The 20,547-nt window shown below is 39.7% G+C and overlaps 2 protein-coding genes across 2 annotated transcripts; one reads left to right on the top strand and one right to left on the bottom strand.

Annotated features, from left to right (window-relative positions):
* Positions 1–153: 153 nt before the first annotated feature.
* On the bottom strand, positions 154–16,692 carry LOC127359846 (uncharacterized). The gene is made up of 7 exons (XM_051394096.1): positions 16,622–16,692; positions 14,626–15,239; positions 5,259–5,852; positions 2,495–2,687; positions 1,779–1,921; positions 1,576–1,672; positions 154–1,367 (listed from the first exon to the last, which is right to left on the bottom strand). Exons 1-7 carry the CDS (start codon positions 16,644–16,646, stop codon positions 427–429), a joined length of 2,607 nt encoding a protein of 868 aa, XP_051250056.1. The 5' UTR covers positions 16,647–16,692; the 3' UTR covers positions 154–426.
* Positions 16,693–17,419: 727 nt separating this feature from the next.
* Positions 17,420–19,280, top strand: LOC127359848 (GTPase IMAP family member 4-like). Its single transcript, XM_051394097.1, has 2 exons — positions 17,420–17,555; positions 18,137–19,280. The coding sequence occupies exons 1-2, from the start codon at positions 17,531–17,533 to the stop codon at positions 19,039–19,041; spliced, it is 930 nt and encodes a 309-aa protein (XP_051250057.1). The 5' UTR covers positions 17,420–17,530; the 3' UTR covers positions 19,042–19,280.
* The last annotated feature ends 1,267 nt before the right edge of the window (positions 19,281–20,547 follow it).

Here is a 20,547-nt window from a genome sequence, read left to right on the forward strand (position 1 = left end):
AATGTCCACTTCAAATGTCTAAAATATCAAACTACAGTGAATTACTGAGCCCTTTGAAAAAAAACACATAATTTTTTAAGAATTTACATCTTCAGTAGGGACCGATGGGCAGAGTGTCACAGACAGGGTGGAGGAAAGGACACATTGTGGCTCTTCTTTCAGGAGAGCAGAGATTTTATTTTATCTTTAAGACTGCAACTAACATATATACAAGTATCTTATCAATCCCAGTTGTATCAATGATTAAATGTATAATGCAATACAAGTGAACAGCACAACCCCCCCACCAAAACAAAAAAACATTCCACATTGGATATAAGTATGTATTTTATGTATGAAGGAAACTTTTTCCAATTTCCAAAACTAGCATTAACTAACTGTTTACATTTAAGCCACAGCAGCTAATTAATCTGCTGCTGTCCTGCCTCATAGAGTAAACATTTCTTCAAGGTAATCCACTATTTTTACAAATTTCATAAATAGTTGTTGTAGTAATGAACCGCTGTTCTCTGCTTCCTCTCTGGCCCACTTTTCCTGTGCTTCTTTTAGTTTTTTGATTTCCTCTTCCATTTCTTTTTTCTGAGCTACCTCTAACTCAAACTTCTTCTCCATGTCAGCCTTTGCTTCACTCATTTGTTGCTCGTACTTTTCCTTCATTGTCTTCTCCAGTTCCTCCCGCTCTTTGCACATTTGCTCTTCTTTCTCTTTCAGGATTCGTTGTTTCTCCTCTTCAATCGCTTTCTCTGCTGCTTGGAACATTTCAGTGGTGTAATGGCTTCCTCCGTTCTTCTCTGTTATATCTCTGATCTTGTTGAGCAGCTCTCTGACCTGAGAATGATCCTCCAGTTTGTTATTGAAGACGTGGTACTGGCCGTTACATTTGGCCACAAGTTCCTGCAGGTCTTTGCTTTCCTCCAAGAACTCTTCAATCGATTCCTCTTCGAGCAGGTCACCATGGGTAAAGAGAACCATACTGTATTTATCTGCTTCCTCTCCAAAGATTCTCTGAATCTTCTGCACAGTCTTCTTCTCTTCCTCTGTGAATCTGCCCAGTCTGATGATGACCAGGAAGATGTGGGGTCCAGGAGAAGCATAAGAAATGCTCTGGACAATATCTTTAATTGATTTCTCTTCATCAGTTCTGGTGTCAAACAGACCTGGAGTGTCGATAACAGAAACCTTTTGTCCATCCACCTCACCACGCGTCTTAGCACAGTGGACAGTCAAAGATTTAGGGGAGAACTTTGATTTAAAGCTCTTATTTCCCAGAATGGTGTTTCCTGTAGCGCTCTTCCCAACTCCAGTCTTCCCCACCATCACAATCCTGATCTCCTCGTTGTTGTATCTGGTCAGTTCTGAGGAGACCCCTGAAAAACAACAAACAAGGGAAAATATCCTGAGCTCTGATGTCAAAACCTACAATAAAACCAAATGTTTTTGTTGTAAGTTAGTATTACTGTATTTAGATTCCAATAATGTTTTCCCAGAATGCATTGAAAATCTACAGTAACATACTGTACACAGCCTATACAGTAAGAAACAGTTGAGACTACGTAATACTGTGCAAACACTTACAGTGAGATGAGGGGGAAGAATCCAGCGGGTATCCAGTACATCCCGTGGATGAGAGCTGGCTGCGGTCTTGGCAGGATGGTGCAGCGGGTTGGTGATCCTGGAGACAGAGAAAACAGGAGGAAACCTTACAACCAACATGCAGGCAAACACACTACAACTAGACTGACAGTGAAAAACAAAGTAGCTTAAAGAAAAGAACAAACTGTGAGGGGTGGGCTACCGTGACCCTGCGTGGACCGGCTCTCAGTGCTGTGTTCAGAGGAGTGGGGATTTCCTGATGGCGGGCTGGTTAGCTGATTACTGATGACGAGCAGGTGAGCAGTGAAAGCCAGAGCCAGGAGCCAGCCTGAGGAAGGGAGCCCACACCCACATACACACACACACACACACACACACACACACACACACACACACACACACACACACACACACACACACACACACACACACACACAAGCACAGGAGGGAAACAAAACATTATTATTTTGTGGTATCTTAACTCGAGGCACTGGTTACACAGCAGACATTTTGACTTGTCACAGCAGGAAAACACACAGGTGGACTTCAATAAAATCCATTATCAGCTATGTTCTCTGTGTGTAGCATGAAGGGACTACAACTTTCTTTTCACCGTGCAAACATGTTGTAAGATGATTAAACAAATGTTGTTTGTACCTTGTAAACTGGTTCAGACAGGTCACTATAGGATTGTATTGCATGTGTTTATATTATTTTGCCCACCTGTAACTGAACAAGGCTATAGGTTCAGTAACACCTCTGTCTATATAATGCAGACAGTGTACAGACAAGTGTTTGGAAAATGCTTCTTGTTCAATTCAAGCTGCCGCCTTTACAACTTGATGTTGGTTCATTGCTATATTCAGACACAAGTTATAATCATTCTAGGTTATTTACTTACCATTTCTGCCAGTGTTGCTGGCCATAGTTGAGTTATGGAGAGAAGAGCTGCTCTGTTGCTGAACTGAAGGAAATCTGTCTTCAACAACACGTCTTTGTATGAGGACTTCATGCAACAAGCCACACCTATAAAACACTGCTGACGTCAAAGTGCATTGAACACTGTGTTTAAAGTCCTGCTGCAGTAGGATGTTTCATTAATGAACTCTAACTGGGAATGTATGTGTTTTAAACCCTTCATATTTACTAATGTCATGGTGTTTTATAGGTTACATTAAAATACAACTGACCATCTTTTGGTTAATTTCTTTTCAGACTCATTTTCTACTCTCATATGTTTTCCTTATTCACAGCCTTGATTGTTCCACTTCCTCTTTATAAGCACAACTTGAATATTCAGCCTTCCTGCATTTCCATAGTCCTTTCTGCTAACTGCAAACAGCAAACCCTGTTCAACTAGTGCCAGCCCTAACTTGCCCTAACTGGCTGGCATTAGTGACGTCAATGTCAGGAGGGGATGGGCTGACATAGTGCCAGTTGTCATTCAAAACAAGCTCACCTCTTCCTCGCTTCAGTAGCAAGAAGGGTGGTATATCCATATATCCATAACCTTAAGTTCTCCTTCATAGCATTCATTTTGTGTCTCATTATGGGAGAAAATACTGACTCCCGGATTGCCAGACATGCTGAGGCCTGGTAGCTGTGTGTTGCACATGTCAAGATCCAGGTGAGACTACAGCGAGGGTTGGTTACCTGCCCTGACAGCGGGGGGCTTTCCCCTCAAACTGCAACCTTCACTGCTAGATGCCACTAAATGTTACACACTGATCATTTAACGCTGCAACAAAACATCACGACATGAGAACAGTTTCTTCCTGCCTGTTTTCAGTTCAATTCAGTTTTATTTGTATAGCACCAATTCATAACAAAAAGTTATGTCAGAACACTTTTCAAATAGAGCAGATCTGGACCGTACTGCTTTATAAAATACAGAGACCCAACAGTTCCCACCATGAGCAAGCACTTGGCGACGGTGGCAAGGAAAAACTTCCTTTTAAGAGGCAGAAACCTAGGACAGACCCCGACTCCAAGTGGGTGGTTGTCTGCCTCCCGAACCACAACTGGAAGCTGGTTCCACAGGAGAGGAGCTTGGTAACTGAAGGCTCTGGCTCCTGTTCTACTTTTAGAGACTATAGGAACCACAAGTAGCCCAGCATTCAGAGAACGTAGTGTTCTAGAGGGGTAATAGGGTACTATGAGCTCTTTAAGATATGAAGGGGCCTGACCATGAAGAGCTTTATAGGTGAGGAGGAGGATTTTAAATTCTATTCTACATTTTACAGGGAGCCAGTGCAGAGAAGCTAGTACAGGAGGGATGTGATCTCTTTTTCTAGTTCCTGTCAGTACTTGTGGACTAATACATCTTAAGGAGTTGCAGTAATCCAGTTTAGAAGTAACAAATGCATGGATTAGTTTTTCTACATCTGTCTGTGATAGTATGTGTCTAATTTTTGTAATATTATGTAAATAAAAAAAGGCAGTCGTAGAGGTTTGCTTTATGTGGGAATTAAATGACGAATCCTGATCAAAGATAACTTCAATATTCCTGACAGTGGTGCTAGAGGCCAATGTAATGCCATCTAGAGTAACTATATCTTTACCTATGATCAATGAATGATATTAAGAAAGCACGTCTCGTTAATTATCAGCTTTATTTCATGATCACCTTACTCAATACAATCTACTCAACATTTACTGATCATCTTGTACATTTATTAATATTAATACAAGTGAGGTTTGCTTTATTTGACATTATGAAACAGAGAACATTACAGCACACACAGGATGTTAAAGATGACACAGTGTCCACTTCAAATTTCTAAATCATCAACAGCAAAACAATTACAGGATAAAAACGATATATAACATAAAGCTAAAACATCAAGCTTACATTTCCACATTGGATATAAGTATGTATTTTATGTATTAAGGAAACTTTTTCCAAATCCTGGTAGCACAGAATCTGAAGGAACAGGAACTAGTGGCATCCAACCTCTGCAAGCACAAATCAGCAACTCTAGCTGTAGGCTGGTAGACATGAGTTCCCCCTTCTCTACACAACTGTCTGTGAGATACTCAAGGGCTCTGTTATAAATATTGTGTTATTATTATTGTGTCAATCTAAGTCTGACACTTATGATCAGAGTTAGATACTTAATCCACAAAATCCAAAGACCAGTATTATGACATGGAGCACAATAGCACACTCCTTACAGGATAGGATAAAAGATCAAACGCGACAATCTGAAGTTCTTATGTAATTAAATGCTCATTAAGTAACTGTTATTATCACAAACCTGGCACAATGAGGAAACCAAAAACTGGAATGTGAATGTTAATAAAGTCACAGCAGCCAGTTCATCTGCTGCAGTCCATCACAAACTCAACAATGGCTTTAAATAGTTTTGAAGTAAATATGGAATCACTTTGTTAATAACCCCAAGTAACACTTGGAGTAATGGACTACTGTCCTCTGCTTCCTGTCTGGCCAGCCTTTCCTGCTCTTCTTTCAGTTTTTTTATTTCCTCTTTCATTTCTTTTATTTGATCTGCCATTAATCTTTTATTCATGTCAGCCTTTGCTTCCTTCAGTTTTCGCTCAAACTTTTCCTTTAGTTTCTTCTCCAGTTCCTCCCGCTCTTTGTGCATTTGCTCTTCTTTCTCTCTCAGGATTTTTTTTTTCTCCTCTTCAATCGCTTTCTCTACCTTCTGGAACATTTCAGTGGTGTAATGGCTTCCTCCGTTCTTCTCCGTTATATCTCTGATCTTGTTGAGCAGCTCTCTGACCTGAGAACGATCCTCCAGGTTGTTATTGAAGACGTGGTACTGGCCGTTACATTTGGCCACAAGTTCCTGCAGGTCTTCACTTTCCTCCAAGAACTTCTCAATCGATTCCTCTTCGAGCAGGTCACCATGGGTAAAGAGAACCATGCTGTATTTGTTTACTTCCTCTCCAAAGATTCTCTGAATCTTCTGCACAGTCTTCTTCTCTTCCTCTGTGAATCTGCCCAGTCTGATGACGACCAGGAAGATGTGGGGTCCAGGAGAAGCATAAGAAATGCTCTGGACAATATCTTTAATTGATTTCTCTTCATCAGTTCTGGTGTCAAACAGACCTGGAGTGTCGATAACAGCAACCCTTTGTCCATCCACCTCACCACGGGCCTTAGCACAGTGGACAGTCAAAGATTTAGGGGAGAACTTTGATTTAAAGCTCTTATTTCCCAGAATGGTGTTTCCTGTGGCGCTCTTCCCAACTCCAGTCTTCCCCACCATCACAATCCTGATCTCCTCGTTGTTGTATCTGGTCAGTTCTGAGGAGACCCCTGAAAATCAACGAACAAGGGAAAATATCCTGAGCTCTGATGTAAAACGTACAATAAAACAAAATGTTTTTGTTGTAAGTTAGTATTACTGTATTTAGATTCCAATAATATTTTCCCAGAATGCATTGAAAATCTACAGTAACATACTGTACACAGCCTATACAGTAAGAAACAGTTGAGACTACGTAATACTGTGCAAACACTTACAGTGAGATGAGGGGGAAGAATCCAGCGGGTATCCAGTACATCCCGTGGATGAGAGCTGGCTGCGGTCTTGGCAGGATGGTGTAGCGGGTTGGTGATCCTGGAGACAGAGAAAACAGGAGGAAACCTTACAACCAACATGCAGGCAAACACACTACAACTAGACTGACAGTGAAAAACAAAGTAGCTTAAAGAAAAGAACAAACTGTGAGGGGTGGGCTACCGTGACCCTGCGTGGACCGGCTCTCAGTGCTGTGTTCAGAGGAGTGGGGATTTCCTGATGGCGGGCTGGTCAGCTGATTACTGATGACGAGCAGGTGAGCAGTGAAAGCCAGAGCCAGGAGCCAGACTGAGGAAGGGAGCCCACACCCACACACACACACACACACACACACACACACACACACACACACACACACACACACACACACAAGCACAGGAGGGAAACAAAAGATTATTATTTTATGTTATCTTAACTCGATGCACTGGTTACACAGCAGACATTTTGACTTGTCACAGCAGGAAAAAACACAGGTGGACTTTAATAACAGTAAAAGTGTCCCAGTGACAGTGACAGTGAACCCACGCACACAATAGCAGGGCCTCCCCTTACTGGAATGAAGCAGTCATTCATGCGCCTGTGAGCTTCCTGCTAACATATTTCAGAATGTGTGCAGTGCAAACAGTCCATTATCGGCTATGTTCTCTGTGTTATAGGCTCAGTAACACCTCTGTGTGTATAATGCAGACAGTGTACAGACAAGTGTTTGGAAAATGCTTATTCAAGTCAAGCTGCCGCCTTTACAACTTGATGTTGGTTCATTGCTATATTCAGACACAAGTTATAATCATTCTAGGTTATTTACTTACCATTTCTGCCAGTGTTGCTGGCCATAGTTGAGTTATGGAGAGAAGAGCTGCTCTGTTGCTGAACTGAAGGAAATCTGTCTTCAACAACACGTCTTTGTATGAGGACTTCATGCAACAAGCCACACCTATAAAACACTGCTGACGTCAAAGTGCATTGAACACTGTGTTTAAAGTCCTGCTGCAGTAGGATGTTTCATTAATGAACTCTAACTGGGAATGTATGTGTTTTAAACCCTTCATATTTACTAATGTCATGGTGTTTTATAGGTTACATTAAAATACAGCTGACCATCTTTTGCTTAACTTTCCTATTTCTTTTCAGACTCATTTTCTACTCTCATATGTTTTCCTTATTCACAGCCATGATTGCTCCACTTCCTCTTTATAAGCACAACTTGAATTTCCATAGTCCTTTCTGCTAACTGCAAGCAGCAGACCCTGTTCAACTAGTGCCAGCCCTAACTTGCCCTAACTGGCTGGCATTAGTGACGTCAATGTCAGGAGGGGATGGGCTGACATAGTTCCAGTTGTCATTCAAAACAAGCTCACCTCTTCCTCGCTTCAGTAGCAAGAAGGGTGGTATATCCATATATCCATAACCTTAAGTTCTCCTTCATAGCATTCATTTTGTGTCTCATTATGGGAGAAAATACTGACTCCCGGATTGCCAGACATGCTGAGGCCTGGTAGCTGTGTGTTGCACATGTCAAGATCCAGGTGAGACTAAGGCGAGGGTTGGTTACCTGCCCTGACAGCGGGGGGCTTTCCCCTCAAACTGCAACCTTCACTGCTAGATGCCACTAAATGTTACAAACTGATCCTTTAACGCTGCAACAAAACATCACGACATGAGAACAGTTTCTTCCTGCCTGTTTTCAGTTCAATTCAGTTTTATTTGTATAGCACCAATTCATAACAAAAAGTTATGTCAGAACACTTTTCAAATAGAGCAGGTCTGGACCGTACTGCTTTATAAAATACAGAGACCCAACAGTTCCCACCATGAGCAAGCACTTGGCGACGGTGGCAAGGAAAAACTTCCTTTTAAGAGGCAGAAACCTAGGACAGACCCCGACTCCAAGTGGGTGGTTGTCTGCCTCCCGAACCACAACTGGAAGCTGGTTCCACAGGAGAGGAGCTTGGTAACTGAAGGCTCTGGCTCCTGTTCTACTTTTAGAGACTATAGGAACCACAAGTAGCCCAGCATTCAGAGAACGTAGTGTTCTAGTGGGGTAATAGGGTACTATGAGCTCTTTAAGATATGAAGGGGCCTGACCATGAAGAGCTTTATAGGTGAGGAGGAGGATTTTAAATTCAATTCTACATTTTACAGGGAGCCAATGCAGAGAAGCTAGTACAGGAGAGATGTGATCTCTTTTTCTAGTTCCTGTCAGTACTCGTGCTGCAGCGTTCTGAATTAATTGGAGCGTTTTAATGGACTTATTGGGGCAACCTGATAATAAAGAGTTGCAGTAATCCAGCCTTGAAGTAACAAATGCATGGATTAGTTTTTCTGCATCTGTCTGTGATAGGATGTGTCTAATTTTTCTAATATTACGTAAATGAAAGAAGGCAGTCCTAGAGGTCTGCTTTATGTGGGAGTTAAATGACAAATCCTGATCAAAGATAACTCCAAGATTCCTGACAGTGGTGCTAGAGGCCAAGTTAATGCCATCTAGAGTTACTATATCTTTAGACAATGAGTCTCTAAGGTTTTTGGGGCCAAGAACAAGAATTTCGTTTTTTTCTGAGTTTAACATCAGAAAATTGCAGGTCATCCAGGATTTTATGTCCGTAAGACATGTTTGTAATTTAGATAATTTATTAATTTCATTGGGTTTGATTGATAGATATAACTGCGTATCATCTGCATAACAGTGAAAGTTAATGGAGTGATTCTTAATAATGTTGCCTAAAGGGAGCATATATAAAGTAAATAGTATTGGTCCAAGTACAGAACCTTGTGGAACTCCATGACTAACTGTAGTATTTATTGAAGATTCATCGTTAACATGTACAAACTGCGAGCGATCTGATAAATATGACTTAAACTAGCTTAGTGCGGTTCCTTTAATGCCAATTTGATGCTCAAGTCTCCCCAAAAGAATATTATGGTCAATGGTGTCAAATGCAGCACTAAGATCTAATAATACAAGTACAGAGACAAGTCCATTGTCAGAAGCAGTCAGAAGGTCATTATTAACTTTAACCAGAGCTGTCTCTGTGCTATGATGAACTCTAAATCCTGACTGAAAATCCTCAAATAAACTATTGTTATGTAGAAAGTCACACAACTCTTTGGCGACTACTTTCTCCAGAATCTTAGAGAGGAACGGGAGGTTAGAAATCGGTCTATAGTTGGCTAAAACCCCTGGGTCAAGAGTGGACTTTTTAAGAAGGGGTTTAATTACAGCTACTTTAAAGGACTGTGGTACATATCCTGATAATAAAGAAAGATTAATCATATCCAGTAAAGAAGTGCCAATTAAGGGAACAACTTCTTTAAGCAGCCTAGTTGGGATCAGGTCTAATAGACAGGTTGATGGCTTCGATGAAGAAATGATTGAAGTTAACTGATGAAGATCGATAGCAGAAAAACAGTCTAAATATATATCTAAGTTTACATTGACAGAAGTCCCTGAACTTGGAGAGCCACTGATAACTGTTGATGGCAGTTTGTGATTAATTTTTTCTCTAATAGTAATAATTTTATTATAGAAGAAGCTCATGAAGTCATTGCTACTTAATGCACTGGACAATATCTTTAACTGTTTCCTCTTCATCAGTTCTGGTGTCAAACAGACCTGGAGTGTCGATGACAGAAACCTTTTGTCCATCCACCTCACCATCTGCCTTTTTACAGAGTGTAGTCAAAGATTTAGGGGAGAACTCTGATTTAAAGTACTGTGTTCCCAGAATGGTGTTTCCTGTGGCGCTCTTCCCAACTCCAGTCTTCCCCACCAACACAATCCTGATCTCCTCATTGTTGTATCTGGTAGGTTCTGAGGGTATATCAGATATTATTAATCTGCAGTTGTGTTAAGCACTTTCTGTACACTGTATTGTATTGAACTGAAAAGTACAGCTGTGGACCTTAATATTAGCCAAGTGTTTTCATTGAATGACTCTAACCATAGCACAATTGCCATGAACAGATATTTAAAGGTAGAACTATACAAATGTCAGCAATGGATGTAATGCAATGTCGGCATTGCATGTAATGGACAAAAAAAAGGTTGGGCAGACCCAAACAAGGAATTTTAAAGAAATAGTGGCCATTGGTGCATAAAACCATCGGATATGTGTTACCGGCACCAGACCTAGGGGAAATCTGGACCAGCAGCAAGGGTTACACAGGCTAGGGAGCACTGTGTAGCCAATACATAAACTGTGGATTGACAGAGAGATGACGAAAGTTAGCGTCTTGCTCATGCCAGAGCTTGTTTATTTCTGAGCTGAGCATGTGCAGAGCTTGTAGCTACAGTCTCCCTAATGGATCCACAGCAGCACTAGAGCACCACCTGCTGGCGTAATAGTGTACTACCTTAAGTGTTAGAATGAATCAATTATTACAAAAAATAGAGGGGGTGTCTGTTAAACACAAACTTAACATATGGTGTTATCCAACCCATTACATATGGTTAAAGGTCAATTTTGCACACAGGTAGCTAGAAAACTGTGAAGTGGATGTGTAGATGAGTAGAGGCCATATATCTGCTCTGTAAAACTCTGACGTAATCTGTCCTGGCTGTTAATCAAACTAGATTTCAGTCACACCTCCTCCCATTTGCAACAACCCTAACAACAACACAGAGGTGTTCACTGTAATTCAGCAGTGAACACAGATGGAGAGAGCGGCACAAGTCTGCTGAACTCTCTGAGAGTTGATGTACTCACCATGTTTGACTTCTTTGGGATTGCTGGCCATGTTTGGGTTGCAGAGTTCAGAATGTGTACTGCTGGAGTGAAGATTGTAGTTTGTGCATCCACACCTCTCAATATGAAACCTTCATTCACTGAACCACACCCATATCACAATGCTGACAACAAAGCACAATGAACCCAAGGTGTGTAAAGTTAACCTGTTGCAGTCTATGCCAGAAATCTGTTTGTGGGTTTTAGCTCCGTCTTAAACACCATTACCTCAGCTCTACTGCAGGAGCAGCTCTCCCAAATTAAGTTGCGACAGACTTCCTGTCTGACAGGAGGCAGCACGTGAAGCTGGGAAAACACATCTCTGACTCTTGGACCACTAGCACCAGTTCCCCTCACGGCTGCATCCATTCCTTAGTGCTCCAAAAACAGTGGAGATGGTTGTGGACTTAATAACACAGCCCCACACACCCCCATCACCTTGTGGGATTCCCCAGTTGATTATATACCTATATAGCACCAATTTTGTACATTCTCTTTTTTTAAAGAAATAACTATTGGGGTCGCAAACCTTGGTGACCTCACAGCTGGCTACGGCCATGATTGTCACAAGTTGACTGTTGTTGTCACTTTGGTCAATTCCCCAGTCCTCCTGGTGCCACTGGGCCTAACACATAGCAGGAAAGGAAAGTTGACCGATGCTTGCTCAACTGTTATTAGAGCCCAGAAATAGGGCGGGATTTAGGAAGGGCCATACATTATTATACTTTATAATAGTGGCTAGCTTACCTAAATTAATACATCATAATTTATTAGTTGTTCATATTTCGTACTAATATTTTGAATCTGTAAAGTTGTAACATCCTGTTAGTCATGTCTGTTTTTTACTGTTTTACGCTGGTAACAAACATTTCCTGTCATTTTAAAAGATGGATGGAGAGAGGGATATGATTTATTCAACATTCAACATGGATGACAGAGGCAATACAATGGACTACAATGAGTTCAGGAGTTCAAGTATAATATAGCATGTACTAGTAGAGGATAATGTGCAATAATTAGAGGAATTCCATACACCCTTATTCATGTGATCTACTGAAGGTTGCACTTTTCAGATAAGAAAATCATTTTTAAGATATTCTCTCACCAAGGAATGTTTTCCCTTGCATCTAAATTAAAGTACATATTGCAGGAATACACTAACATGGCTTCTAAGACAGTGGCTCCCAACTTGGGGGTCGGGACCCCCAGTAGGGGTTGCCAAAGCTTTATGGAGGTTCATGAGGCCTTAAGGCATCTAGGAAAACTTTAGAAATACACACAGTAGGCCTACAACTCTTCGTTCTACATTAATGTAAGCAATTCTAACAACCAAAGCAAATAGAATGAGAATCAGGGAGAAGAAAAACACTGAATTTGTCAGAACAGAAACCTATTAAGTCTGTATGATTCTTAAAAAATACAGACGGATTCTTGTATAAAAAGTTCCCAAAAACAGCAGAAAAACTCAATTTTCACGATAAATATTCGCTAATTTTACACAAACTTCCTGCAGTTGTGTTCACTTTTAACAGTTTATCAGTTGTTCTGTACTGTCATTATTATGCATTGAATATAATATGAAATAGCCATAAAATATGTAATTAAGTTGGGGGTCATCAGTTTAGTCAATGACAGACTCCCTTAAGGAACCACTGATCTAAGAGAAGTAGATGTGGATATATCAGTTCCCCAATACCTTCTAAATCTAAAGTGGTACATTTTAAAACAATAAATGATATTTATCCCTGCAGTGTATTTACGACTTAGATTGAACTTATGAATGTGTATTCTGTCAAACAGAAATAGAAACACAGGAACTTCTGATGTGCTCTTGTAATGTATCCAGTTTATTTTGGGAGGATTTTCACAAAGGGGTACTTAGTAATAGTTTGATTATGCCAGCTCTGACTTAATATTAGATTTAACAATGGAGAACAGAACATTTGAATTTGTATTTACTAACTTGATAATAATTGCCAAATACTTTGTACACAAATGTACATTTCTATAACCACCCCTCACTTTACCACGTTCTTGAAAGAGTTGTCTTTTTACTTGGATTCATTGAAACTGATCAGATGGAGGACAGACCAGTCTCTATATTGATATTTGTCAGTTTTTCCATTTGATTGGACCCCAGGCAGAAGATGAGATACATATATTGATCATCCACTCTTGCTTCTACTTTTTGGATGTGTCTGAGTTTCTCTTTAACCAGAAATTGTTAAAAAAAAAAAAAGTAACAAAAGCTGTGAGATAAATATAGTGAAGATACTTTGTGTATACAGGTCAATTTTATTTATATATCCCAATAACACAAATAACGTGGGTTCGTGGTTCTTTTCATTAACTACAAACAGTACACTCTGTTCACACGTCCCATCAGCATTTCCAGGAGATATTTAGAGTGTAGCCTTTAAAATGTAGTTCTTCACAACATGATGTCAAATGAACACGTGTGCTGTAAAGCCCGTCAGATAAATCTCTAAATACAAAAACTTGTAAACTCAGAAACCATTGAACAACAAATTCTGTTACACATTTAACATCTGAATTACTCCAGAAGAAGATCACTCAGTTGGTATCAGATTCATTATACAATCACATAGCATTGCAAAAAAATCTTTGTCTGACAATCTGAACATTTAGTGGTCAACTTGCACAGTTACTTACACCCATGAATTAACTATAATTATTATTATTATTATTATTATGCAGCTGATCATCATTACATATTGGAGCGATGAGGCTTTTTGTAGAGCTAATTAGATTTTTCTTCTGATTTACAGTCCATAACATTATAATTAGATATCATTATTTTTATATCTCTGTTGGTTCTTTATTCACAGGTTTTACTAACTGGAGTCCTGATTCGTGTTATGATTATGTATTGTCATGTATAGAATATTGTGTTTTGTGTGGACCCCAGGAAGCATAGCTACAGCTAATGGGGTTCGTAACACCTGAAATAAAATCAAATGAAATACCCAAAAACTTTGTCAATTGCACTACCTATTCGGCCAAAAAGTGTAGGACTTTTCTCAGCTTCCTGTCGAGCCTTCCTGTGCTGTTAAGCCCATCAGATAAATCTCTCAATGCATCTGTGAATGTTATATAAACTTAAAAATCAGACACCATGCTTTCTGTCCTTTATTGAACAATAAATTATGTTACACAAATGGCACAGTTATTTACACCCATGAACTAACTATTATTATTATTATTAGTAGTAGTAGTATGCAGCGGATCATCATTACATATTGGAGTGTTAAGGCATTTTGTAGAGCTAATTAGATTTTTATTCTGATTTACAATAGTCCAAAGTTACAGGTTTTACTAACTGGAGTCCTGATTCGTGTTGTGATCATGTATTATCATGTACAGAATATTCTGTTTTGTGTGGACCCCAGGAAGCATAGCTACTGCTTCGGCTACAGCTAATGGGGTTCCTAACAGCTGAAATCAAATCAAAACACATACCCAAAAAGTTTGTCAATTGCGTTACCTATTCGGCCGAAAAAGGAAGGACTTTTCTCAGCTTCCTGTCGAGCCTGCATTTCGTGACTTTTTCTCACTTCTATCATTTTTGCCTCCAATTCTCTTTCCAAGTTTTCCCTTAACTTTATTCTTTCCATGTCAATCTTCACTTCTCTCAGCTGTTGCTCGTACTTTTCCTTCATTGTCTTCTCCAGTTCCTCCCGCTCTTTGCGCATTTCCTCTTCTTTCTCTTTCAGGATTTGTTGTTTCCTTTCTTCAATGGCCTTCTCTGCTGCTTGGAACATTTCAGTGGTGTAATGGCTTCCTCCATTCTTCTCTGTTATATCTCTGATCTTGTTGAGCAGCTCTCTGACCTGAGAACGATCCTCCAGGTTGTTATTGAAGACGTGGTACTGGCCGTTACATTTGGCCACAAGTTCCTGCAGGTCTGTGCATTTCATCAAGAGCTCCTCAATCGGTTTTCCTTTGAGCAGGTCACCATGGGTAAAGAGAACCATGCTGTATTTGTCTGCTTCCTCTCCAAAGAGATCTTTAATCTTCTGCACAGTCTTCTTCTCTTCCTCTGTGTATCTGCCCAGTTTGATGACGACCAGGAAGATGTGGGGTCCAGGAGAAGCATAAGAAATGCACTGGACAATATCTTTTGTGGTTTTTGCTTCTTCAATGCCTGTGTCGAACACACCTGGAGTGTCGATAATGGCGACCTTTTGTCCATCCACCTCAACAAAGGCCTTAGCACAGTGGACTGTCACAGATTCAAAGGAAATGTCTGATTCAAAGGCCTTTCTTCCAAGAATAGTGTTTGCTGTGGCACTCTTTCCAACTCCGGTCTTCCCCACCAACACCATCCTGATCTCCTCATTGTTGGTCAGTTCTGATGAGATGGCAGAAAAAACAAACAAATATTAAGCACTCTGTGTTGATAACATCTCCACATTGGTCAGACTGAATATTAGAGCCTCCCCCTGTACAAAACTGTATTTATAATGAATTTTTTTCTTTGTACCTTGTATTTTTATATTTCTAATTTGTTATTTAATGTGTATTCATTTTTCTTCTTCTTACCTGCTATGTTTTATCTGGAGCTGTTGTAATGAGTGAATTTCCTCAGTGTGGGATCAATGAATCAATGAAGTCTATCTTATCTTGGGACTAATTGTTTTTTTCACTCTTTTTTTGTATACACAGAGGCTGAAATCACACACTTGTGGACATGCAAAGGGGAGAGTGATGGTGGAGTGATGGGGCTGCACATTACTGGCACCTCATGAGCAGGTTATGGGGTTAGGTACACAGGAGGTGAAACTGTGGCACCTCTGCAGCTACCAGTCCACATTCCGTATTTTGTGGTCTGTGGGACTTGAACCGGTGACCCTCCGGTTCCCAAGCCAAGTCCCTACACACTGAGCTACAGCTGCCCCTAAACTTGTTTAATGAAGTATGTAAATTAGGTTTAATTGATAAACATGAAATAACACCTTATTATCCAAAAGAAGAATGTACTCATGCTTATGAAACACCTCGAACAGAAGCTTAAAAATTAAATTCAGTGGCCAGTTTATTAGGTACACTTACAGTATCAAAACTAATCAGTAGTCTAATGCAACAGTCCTGAGATGAATCCTCCTTTCACAAAGGTTATTTTTGTAGAAACTGTTTCAGATGTGTTGATCTAATTGCATGTCATCTTGGTTTGTGGTGCTGTTTAACTGTATTATAGTTTCTATTATTTAGCAGAAACATATTTTGATAGATAAAAGTAAGCCTTTAAAGAGGAACAATACACAACTGCACCCTGATTGAAGAAAGACTTATTAAATGCTATATTTCAGTGTTTAGAATCTGTGTCTTTGCCATTATACAATAATACTGAGACGGCATTGCAGTTGCATTAAACGTTGCGTCTTTTTTCTAAGTTGCGCTTACAATTTAGTGAGAAACATGGGGTTGTCCTTGCATTGGAAAGCGGAATATTAAATATATATAATTTGGTTACCACCATAAGTGCCCACCCCATTCATTTGAATGAGTGTAGGGAAAATATCAGGAACACCTCTCTGTATAATTCAGACGGAGTGAGAGTGGCAGTGTATCTCCCAAGCTCCCAAAACATGCTGGAGATAATATTCTGTTCTTCCACTAAAACACTGCCCCCTTTAAAACAGCTTAATTTAGGCTATGACATGCTGTCCACCCATAAACACATATTCAGATACATATTGTAAGCAACATTATAAATAGGGTTTAATAACTCACCGTGTTTGTCAAATTTGCTGGTCATAGCTGGATTATGAAGTGAGAAGCTGGTCTGCTGCTGAGCTGAAGAAGTGAAGTCTGTCTGCAACAACGCTTCCTTATATAAGCCAACCATGTCCTCCCCCTCCCACCAGCATTCACAAGAAATTCACTCCTTTATTTTAAATGGAAAAGAATACAGAGCAGGTACACTCTGCCTCAAACCCTGTTCCCCCCTCCCACCAGCATTTACAGGAAATGCCACCATTTATTTTACACCTCCTCTTTGCAACAGCAAACCCTGTTCACCCTTCCCAAACAACAGCACACACACACACACACACACACACACACACACACACACACACACACACACACACACACACACATCCACTCCAGACAACAGCGAAGCAGACTACTGCTATGTTACTAAACTCCCATCCTTTAAACCTCTAAAAAACCATTAAATCAGCACCACGGACAGAGGCAGAAGTGTCAGATTTATCCACACCAATATGAAGCCTGATTTAGACTTCTACATTGGATGGTGGAAGCAGGAACTAGACTTTCAGTTCCAGTTTTCAGTTTTCCATTAAACAAGCATTTGTCATCTGGATAGCTGGGTGTGTGTGTGCTAACACAAAAATCCCCAAACTCCCCCAGAGCTTGTTTGATGAAAAACGAGAAACTGGAACTGAAAGTAAAATTCTTTCTTCCATCATCCAAAGTATTGTCCATTTAAAGGTTGGAGTTTGAGGCAGAGTGTACCTGCTCTGTATTCTTTTCCATTTAAAATAAAGGGAGTGCATTTCTTGTACATGCTGGTGGGAGGGGGAGGACAGGGTTGGCTTATATAAGGAAGTGTTGTTGCAGACAGACTTCACTTCTTCAGATGAGCAGCAGACCAGATCTTCACTCTATAATCCAGCTATGGCCAGCAAAGATGACAAACACGGTGAGTTATTAAACCCTATTTATAATGTTGCTTACAATATGTATCTGAATATGTGTTTATGGGTGGACAGCATGTCATAGCCTAAATTCAACTGTTTTAAAGGGGGAAGTGCTTTTGGAAGAATTAATGTAATTTCTAAGATTCTGTTGTTTTGTGTTTCATAAGCACGAGTACATTATTCTTTTCAAGATGGAAGTGTTATTTCATGTTTGTCAATTAAACATTACATTTACATACTTCATTAAACAAGTTGGAAGATGCAAAACCCAAAGGAGGAGAACCCTTTGGGTTAGAGTTGAGGACCTGTCCCATGATAAGATAAGATAAGACAAGATAGACTTCGCTCATTACAACAGCACCAGATAAAACATAGCAGGTAAGAAGAAAATAAATTCAATGAAACACATTAAATAACAAATTAGAAATATAAAAATACAAGGTACAAAGAAAAAAATGGAATATCAATATAAATACAGTTTTGTACAGGGGGAGGCTCTAATATTCAGTCTGACCAATGTGGAGATGTTATCAAAACAGAGTGCTTACTATTTGTTATTTTTCTTTTTCCGCCATCTCAACAGAACTGACCAACAATGAGGAGATCAGGATGGTGTTGGTGGGGAAGACCGGAGTTGGAAAGAGTGCCACAGCAAACACTATTCTTGGAAGAAAGGCCTTTGAATCTGACATCTCCTTTGAATCTGTGACAGTCCACTGTGCTAAGGCCTGTGGTGAGGTGGATGGACAAAAGGTCGCCATTATCGACACTCCAGGTGTGTTCGACACAGGCATTGAAGAAGCAAAAACCACAAAAGATATTGTCCAGTGCATTTCTTATGCTTCTCCTGGACCCCACATCTTCCTGGTCGTCATCAAACTGGGCAGATACACAGAGGAAGAGAAGAAGACTGTGCAGAAGATTAAAGATCTCTTTGGAGAGGAAGCAGACAAATACAGCATGGTTCTCTTTACCCATGGTGACCTGCTCAAAAGAAAACCGATTGAGGAGCTCTTGATGAAATGCACAGAGCTACAGGAACTTGTGGCCAAATGTAACGGCCAGTACCACGTCTTTAATAACGACCTGGAGGATCGTTCTCAGGTCAGAGAGCTGCTCAACAAGATCAGAGATGTAACAGAGAAGAACGGAGGAAGCCATTACACCACTGAAATGTTCCAAGCTGCAGAGAAGGTGATTGAAGAAAGGAAACAACAAATCCTGAAAGAGAAAGAAGAGGAAATGCGCAAAGAGCGGGAGGAACTGGAGAAGACAATGAAGGAAGAGTATGAGCAACAACTGAGTGAAATGAAGAATGACATGGAAAAGATGAAGTTAAAGGAAAAATTGGAAAGAGAAATGGAGGCAAAAATGAGAGAAATGATAGAAAGTCACGAAAGGAAGGCTCGACAGGAAGCTGAGAGAAGTCCTACACTTTTTGGCCGAATAGGTAATGCAATTGACAATTTTTTTGGGCTTCTGTTTTGATTTGATTTCATCTGTTATGAACCCCATTAGCTGTAGTTATGCTTCCGGGGTCCACACAAGACACAATATTCTGTACATGATAATGCATGATCACAACACAAATCAGGACTCCAGTTAGTAAAACCTGTGAATAAAGAACTTTGAAAAAGATATAAAAATAAAGATATGTCATTATAATGTCACCACAAAAAAAAGAAAACATCTCACCACAACAACAACAACCTACAAACACAATACAACACGAATTAGGATTAGTAAAACCTGTAATATTGGACTATTGTAAATAAAAATCTAATTAGCTCTAATAATAGTTAGTTCATGGGTGTAAGTAACTGTGCCAGTTGTGTAACATAATTTATTGTTCAATAAAGGACAGAAAGCATGGTGTCTGATTTTTAAGTTTATATAACATTCACAGATGCATTGAGAGATTATCTGATGAGCTTAACAGCACACGTGTGAAGAACAATCATGTTGTGAAGAACTACATTTCAATGGCAACACTAATATCTTCTGTAAATGCTGATGGCACGGGTGAACAGAGTGTACTGTTTGTAGTTAATAAAAAGAACCATGAACCCACAGGACTCATATTCCTTATTTTTAGGGTGTCACATGCTGTACAGACTGTTTTTTGTTTTATTGGTATACATAAATAAAATTGACCTGTATACACAAAGTATCTTCACTACATTTATCTCAGAGCTTTTGTTACTTTTGGAACAATTTCTGGTTAAAGACAAACTCAGACACAGAAAATCAGTCCAGCAACAGCACACATATCCAGACAAAGTCCATAAACAGAAAAACAAAGAAAACAGTCACTAGACAAATGCTGGGGAGCGATAATGACAGAACAAAGACAATCTGGTAAGGAACAAAGAAAACAGGGATGTATATACACACAGGATACACTAAGGGCAAGACCAGGGGCAGGTGAAGAATGGGGTAGGCTGATGGCAAAACCCAGGGGCAGCAGGAGTGGATGATCAAAACACGAAAGCAGTGAAAGCAAGTGAAATGACAGGAAATGTTAGTAGAAAATACAAATTTACCAGCATTGTAACTTCGGAAAATTACAGCTAAGACTGAACAATCCAGATGACAGATAAAATGACAAAATACATCAATAAAAATAAATAACCAAATAACATAAAATGTATAAGACATCAATCTCATCTTCTGTCTGGGGTCCAATCAAATCACAAACATCAATATAGTGACTGGGCTTTAATGCATTTCAATGGATCCAAGTAAAGAGACCTCTCTTTCAAGAATGTGGTAAAACAAGGGGTGTTTTTTAGAAATTCACATTTTGTACATACTGTTTGGCAATTTATGTCAAGTTAGTAAATAAAAATTATTATTTTCTGTCCTCCGTCATTAAAACAAATCTAATATTACTATAAGTCAGAGCATAATCAAACTATTACTCAGTACCCAATTGTGAAGGAAAAAAATGGATACATTACAAGAGAACATCAAGTGTCTCCACAGTGGGACTGT

The sequence above is a fragment of the Dicentrarchus labrax genome, unplaced genomic scaffold (genome assembly GCF_905237075.1).
Source record: "Dicentrarchus labrax unplaced genomic scaffold, dlabrax2021, whole genome shotgun sequence".
In the NCBI taxonomy this organism is placed as follows: domain Eukaryota; kingdom Metazoa; phylum Chordata; class Actinopteri; family Moronidae; genus Dicentrarchus; species Dicentrarchus labrax.

Coding starts and splice junctions, on each gene's coding strand:
- LOC127359846 (XM_051394096.1), bottom strand. CDS start 16,646: ATGACCAGCAAATTTGACAAACACG. Junction 1,673..1,778: donor ACGGTAGCCCACCCCTCACA/GTTTGTTCTTTT, acceptor CTCTGTCTCCAG/GATCACCAACCCGCTGCACC. Junction 1,368..1,575: donor TTCTTCCCCCTCATCTCACT/GTAAGTGTTTGC, acceptor GTTGTTTTTCAG/GGGTCTCCTCAGAACTGACC.
- LOC127359848 (XM_051394097.1), top strand. CDS start 17,531: ATGGCCAGCAAAGATGACAAACACG. Junction 17,556..18,136: donor CAGCAAAGATGACAAACACG/GTGAGTTATTAA, acceptor CCATCTCAACAG/AACTGACCAACAATGAGGAG.